The sequence below is a fragment of the Raphanus sativus genome, chromosome 9 (genome assembly GCF_000801105.2).
Source record: "Raphanus sativus cultivar WK10039 chromosome 9, ASM80110v3, whole genome shotgun sequence".
Classification (NCBI taxonomy): domain Eukaryota; kingdom Viridiplantae; phylum Streptophyta; class Magnoliopsida; order Brassicales; family Brassicaceae; genus Raphanus; species Raphanus sativus.
This window is the reverse complement of record NC_079519.1, coordinates 36561380-36567611: the sequence shown is the minus strand read 5'-3', so window position 1 is coordinate 36567611 and position 6232 is coordinate 36561380. Positions and strand designations below refer to the sequence as shown.

At 40.0% G+C, this 6232-nt stretch overlaps 2 protein-coding genes across 2 annotated transcripts; both read right to left on the bottom strand.

Moving 5' to 3' along the window:
• Nucleotides 1-123: 123 nt before the first annotated feature.
• LOC108848055 (DEAD-box ATP-dependent RNA helicase 39) lies at nt 124-3119 on the bottom strand. The gene is given in 19 exon segments (XM_018621463.2): nt 124-243; nt 245-304; nt 306-433; nt 436-508; nt 510-589; nt 706-754; nt 841-885; nt 888-972; nt 1047-1098; nt 1101-1188; nt 1265-1302; nt 1305-1359; nt 1361-1405; nt 1486-1626; nt 1717-1809; nt 1811-1906; nt 2178-2273; nt 2503-2913; nt 2915-3119. Coding segments are annotated over 19 exon segments (1851 nt in total). The 5' UTR covers nt 3011-3119.
• Nucleotides 3120-4258: 1139 nt separating this feature from the next.
• LOC108844728 (ras-related protein RABG3a) lies at nt 4259-6136 on the bottom strand. The gene is given in 7 exon segments (XM_056995313.1): nt 4259-4509; nt 4620-4765; nt 4842-5494; nt 5496-5543; nt 5624-5723; nt 5820-5846; nt 5923-6136. Coding segments are annotated over 5 exon segments (417 nt in total). The 5' UTR covers nt 5976-6136; the 3' UTR covers nt 4259-4509; nt 4620-4765; nt 4842-5305.
• Between the last annotated feature and the right edge of the window lie 96 nt (nt 6137-6232).

Below are 6232 nucleotides of genomic sequence, written 5' to 3'. Positions count from 1 at the left end.
TTTTGTTGAGATGAAGCTTTTGATTAAGTTTTAAAAGGCAAGCGCCTTTTCCACCAAGGCGTTAGGTATAACCCAACACAACACTTATTTCTTACCGCTTTAGGTCTCAAAAACATCATGTAATTAAGAGGAGGGTCTAGCCGCAGAAGACCGACCTCTGAACCCAACAACCTTAGTTTCTTACCTGTTGCTTTCTGAACCCTTCTTCCCCCTCGCAGCTATCGATCTGGATCCAACCGTCTTTTAATATTTTTCTCTTCGGCTTTGTGGATTTTTCTGGAGCAGACGATGCTCTTCCCGAAGTTGGTTTTTCTCACTGAAGAAGTAGACTTCCTCACTGGTGTCTTCGAACCTGCTGATCTTGCAGGTGGAGATGATGATGTTCCTCTCTCTCTAGTGTTTCGTTGCTTGCTCACCGCTCTGATCTGCTTACGCTCCTTCCTTTCTCTTGAGTGATTTGGGTTCTTGCAGCATCCCTCCTGACGTTATCGTTGGTGAGTGCTTCTAAAGCTCTCGTTGTTCCTCATAGCTTCCTCGATCCTCGCTGCTAACATTTGGTCCTTCCTGCTTATCAGACTCGTTACTTTTCCTGTAAAGAGAAACACATTTTAACTCTTTATCTTTTTATTACTCAGCGCCTCATAAGCAGCAGCTACTTTAATAAGGTAGTCAAAAAATGAATTAAACCAACTAAAATGAACAAACCTTTAGCTCCCATGCGAGCTGTTCTTCCAGTGCGATGAAGGTAGTCAATCTAAGCAATTCAAGTTTAAAATAAAATTTAAGGTCTCAAGAAACCTGAACCAACAAGTTAGAGAAGAAAAGATAAGAGTTACTTACAGAGTTCTTTGGAAAATCAAACATGATTACATGAATCGACGTCAAGGGTCCAGACCCCTCGCAGCCAAATCTGTGCACACCAGTGTGGGGCAGTCTCCTTCTTCGTCCTTAAACTTTTTCAAGTTCTCAACCCTGGATCGATGAAATGCAAACCGATTTAACAATGATGGATTTACGTTTCAGGGCAAAACTGTTTTTAATCCCACCTTTGTTCTGCTGGAACTTCACCGTGATAATTCACAGTGGAGACCTGGTTTCAGAAAGATAGTGATCGACAGCGCGGCTGGAGTTCAAAGTGTTACAGAAGACCATCACCTTGCTCCCTTTGGCTAAGCTAGGTTCAAGAACCTGCATTCTCATCAAAGCATAAGTGTTTGATTGCTTGCTTATGAAAATCATAATCTTAATGGTGCATTCAGTTTACCTGTAGAAGTGCTTCTAGCTTATCTTCGCTACCTGAAGCTTGACAAAGTCATGCCTAGCGTTTGCTATCTTCTTATGCAATGTTGATGTTCGTAAAATGCTCTATCCCTTGAAACTCCTCATCGACTAACTTCTGAACAGCCTGAAAACGCAAGATGAAAAGTTTATAAATCATAATAATAGCCAAAGGGACAAGCACATAGTGAAACATTGAGAGCATACCGTTGTCATAGTGGCGGTCACTAGGACGGTTTGGAATCCTTGGTCATTGTCTTCAACGTACGCTGTTTCAGTGGGGCAAGAAACTTTGCGAATGTCAGGACCGAAGCCACGATCAAACATAGTGTCTGCCTCATCAAGCACCTGTGTAAGAAAATATCCTCATTGCTCCTTTGTTTAATTCCAAAATCATGGGAACATATAATGTCTCAAGATCCCATAATAAAGGCATACCAAATACGCAATATCTCCATAGACCATGTTTCCTTCTTCGATATGCTGAAGAATCCTACCAGGGGTTCCAACAACCATGTCTATTGCATTGTTTCAAAGAATCCTCCTGTGGTCTTATCCGAGAACCACCACTAACCAATATAGATCTGAACCTCGCGTGGTGGCTTACCGACTTTGCCACACGGTAAACCTATTGCAGAATCCTTAATTAGTGTTTTCACAGTTTATGTCTAGAAACATTGATGAAACTAGCATAAATACATACTATAGTCACATACTAAAGCATAAACATTATTTAACTAAACCATGGTTATTTAGAGTAACCTCACTAGACTAAGGTTTACTTTGCCATTCGTAATCAATAGTCTTTATCCATTTGAGCCTTCTACAACCATAGCTTGTATCATCTACCAAGAGCATGCAACTAATCTTTGGTTAAGAGACAGAAGAAAAGCAGTTACCTGCTCAGAGAGTTCTCTGGTGGGACAGAGAACAACAGTCCTGGGACGCCTAGGCTTTGTTATCTTACCAAGGGTTGCCTCATCTTCTCTCATCAGCTTGCAAAAAACTCAAACCAATACACCTTAAAACAGCCATTTTTTACAAGAACATCAACCATATCTAGGGAGAGCTCTAGATATCAATATATCATGAAATGACACTAAAGTCACGTGCTCTAGTTATCTACTGTCACGTGGCATAAGAATACACAAGCAAAACATAACTATTATCGATTAGCTAACAATCAATTCATGAACCAATGCATCAAGATTATAACTTAGTGACCTGAACAATAGGAAGCAAGTAGGCAAGAGTCTTGCCGGAGCCAGTGTGAGAGCCCAAGACGACGCTCTTGCGTTCCATAACAGCAGGTACTCCTATACACTGAATCTCAGTAGGAGCCTCAATGTTCATCTCTTTCAAAGCTCCCATCACTTCCTCGCTTAGCCCTAGCTCCTCGAAACTCTCTACCATCTTCTTCTTCTTCTTAGACACTTTCTCTTCATCTACGCCGATAACAACGCTGCTCGGCCTCTGCTGCGGTTTCGCCGCCGATTCCTTCAGATGTCGGAGACGAAGCCTCTCCAGCAAGATCGTGTGCTTCAATTGATCGGGATCCGCGGTGTTCGGTTCCGTCGGAGCGGTTGCGGCGGCGCATAGAGGGCGGCGGAGAGGGTGGTGGAATGGTTTGTGGAGGGCGGAGAAGTGGGATGACGTGAGGGGTGGTTCTGGAGAAGGTGAAGAGGGAGAGGGAGAGAGAGAGGGAGAGGATTGTTCTCGAAGCTCCTATCATGGTTGCTATGAGTTTGTTGGAAGGGTTTAAGAGGTGTTGTTGTTGTTGCTCATGGAGGTGTCATTTGGTAACGAGCGAAGAAGGAAGAGGATAGGTTTTGCAAGTTGAGAGGATTAACAAAGAGAGTAAAGCCTCCGAGGCCATATGTTGGCTCATTATAGTCCTTATGGGCCCTTCTTACAATGCATTCGACTGTGCCGCTGAGTGGGTAGATACAATAATTTTCATGAATAGAAGATCATTTGAATTTGATTGTCTTTCTTTTTTGGGTTTCCTTTTTTGCCAAAGAGTTTTACAGTATATTTGAATTTGATTGTCTTTCTTTTTTGGGTTTCTTTTTTTGCCAAAGAGTTTTACAGTGAGATTATACCTCATATGAGATTCAACCACAAGACAATGGAGTGATCTAATATTACTTAAGAACACGTTTAGTCGTCTATGTATCCTACATTACCCCAATCAAAACTACATTGTACTCTTGCAACCACATGGGACAAGTTCACATACGACTCAGTCTGGACCGCCCTTTAAACCATCTACATTCTACCACTAACAGACAAAGACACAAAACTATTTCAAAATCAGTCAAAAAAACACAAAAGGAAAACTAAGTAAACTCAGAGCAGCCGAATACTTTATGATGTTAGTGCAGAACATGACTACCTACCATAACACTGAAAGGTGCATTTTTCCTCTGTGCAAGTTCCAACTGGCCTGAAACTAAGGATTTGTATCCTTGCAAAAATCGGGTGGAAATTTGGCAACAACGACACTTCAGTTCACCACCAAGAGGAGACAAAGGCGAATTTGATTGTACTTGTTTTGCTATGTCACAGCAAATGACATTAAGTTTTTTTTTTTTGAACTTTAACATTAGAAATCTTAACTGACATAGTATTAACTTATTTTAAACGAGTAGCAGCATACTCATCATACACAAATAAGAGGGTTGGTAAAATAGTTATTCAATCAGGAAGGTCTATTACAACTTGTTAAAAATAGTTGTTATTAGGCCTTGTTTTGCATCCGCCGGGAAAATGAGTAAACTAAATTCTTTGGAGATCCACCTTTCTGATTCTACTATGAGAACTGAGTGAAACCATTCTGTTTCAAAGCCATAGAAGTTATCCAAATCCTCCAGAGAAATAAACTATTCATGCATAGTGCACATATCGTCTCCAAATATAGATGAGTGGAACCAAATATGATAATAAGAGCAAATAACTGTTCTTCCGAAAATAACAAATGTATCCAGCAGAATCGATTTTGATCATACAGACTCCTCCAATCAAATTAATACATGATGGAATAGCTGAAAAGATTGATTCTACAAACTTATCGTTCTGAAATCCTCAAAGAGTACACCAACCTTCAATGAATAACGAGCAAATGTATCAAAAACGAACGCAAAAGAATGTTCAAATCCACAGTTCAGCAAGCGCAACCACCCCCCTTTTGGCTCGTTTTCAGTCACTGCAACTGGTATGCCTTGGAAGTATCTGCAATAACCCACCAAAAAAAACAGTGTATGAGGGACAGATTCTATAGGTACTCAGCTGTTTCTGTGCATTCTTTGATTCAAAGCTAATATATTAGAGCTAAAGCATACATGTCCTGATCATTCTCGTTGGCAAGAGCGGTTTTGGCAATGGTAAAGAAAGCCTCATCGACATTGTAGTCTTCTTTAGCTGATGTCTCGAAATAGGGTATGTTACCATTTGAAGCACACCAGTCAGCTGCTTTCGTCTCAGAGACCTGTAAATTATATAGATGATGAAACCCCACACAAAGAAAGCAAAGTGGAAAAACGTTTTCATGATCTTCTACTTACCACTCTAGTGCTCCCCCACCTATGTCAACCTTGTTTCCAAGCACTATAAACGGAAATGTCTTTGGATCCGCGGACTTGCCTGTGCAGGACAAGAAGATGCCACGGAATCAAAGTTTAGAATATTACAAACTGTTAAAGGCATTAAAGTATGAGTGCAGGAAAACAAACTGAACAAGGAACAAGCTTTATAGTTTTAACGAATTCTAAAACTGCTACGAACGCAAAAAAAAGGTTAGTAATATATTTGCTAGTTGGTAATATTATTGTTACAAACGAAAAAACATGTTATATGATGGGAACACAAAACTTCAGATATGGTCATCAAGACCAAAAGAGATATGTTTCCTAACCAAAGGTTCTCCTAATCACAAATAAGTTTGACTCAGCAAACTGTTAATAAAAATCTCAAGACTGTGAATCTAGATAGTCAAAGCTAACAATTCGCATAGCAGCGGGTTCACATGTTACATGTATTCATCATAACAAACAAAGAAAACAAGAGCTAACCTTAACCTGAATATAAAGAAAAAAAAGAAAGAAGCTAATCCAAGAACCTGTTTAAGAAACTCCTCATGCCAAGTTTCGAGGGAGTCAAAGGACTTGGCGACGTTGACATCATAAACCAAAGCGCAACAATCTGCACCTCTGTAAAAACGCAGCACCAAGACTCTGGAACCTCTCTTGTCCAGCAGTATCCCAAATCTACAAAAACAAAAAACAAAAAGTTAGAACCTTTTAGAAAGTAATATATATCTCATAAAGCAAAGAGAGAAACCCCCAACCTGGAGAGTAACAAGCTTATCCCCAATCTGAAGCTCCTTGGTCACGAAATCAGCACCAATAGTCGCTTTATACTGTTGACTAAACTTGTTATGCACATATCTTAAAATCACCCCCCACGTTAAGGCCCCCCAAATAATATTAATTATCAAAAACAAACAATTGTTTCACAGAATCATTAAAAAGAAGGAAGGATACTGATTCATCAAGGAAGTCTTACCAACCCTGGAAAGAAAGAGACAAATCACAGATCAAACCATTGAGAATTAAAATTAAAAGAATCAGCGTTTCTTTATATTACCCGCTATCGCCGAGGACAATGACCTTGAGCAAAGTACGTCTTCTCGTCGCCATTTTGGGGATCGGAGATTGTGTAGATCTCGCTCGGCGTAAGGACGTAGGGAGGGATCCAAAGTTGTCTACTTTGAAGGAAGGAGATGGAAATAGTAAAGGGGCGCCAATTAGATCCTTATCGTTTTTTGAGGACTGAATCTGATGAATCTTTTTTTCACGTTTCGTAAATACGTAACCTTGTGGGGGCTCTTTTCGCTAAATAGTAAATAGTCTCGGGGAAAATTCAAGTACTGATTACTTAATAGACTTTTTTTTTT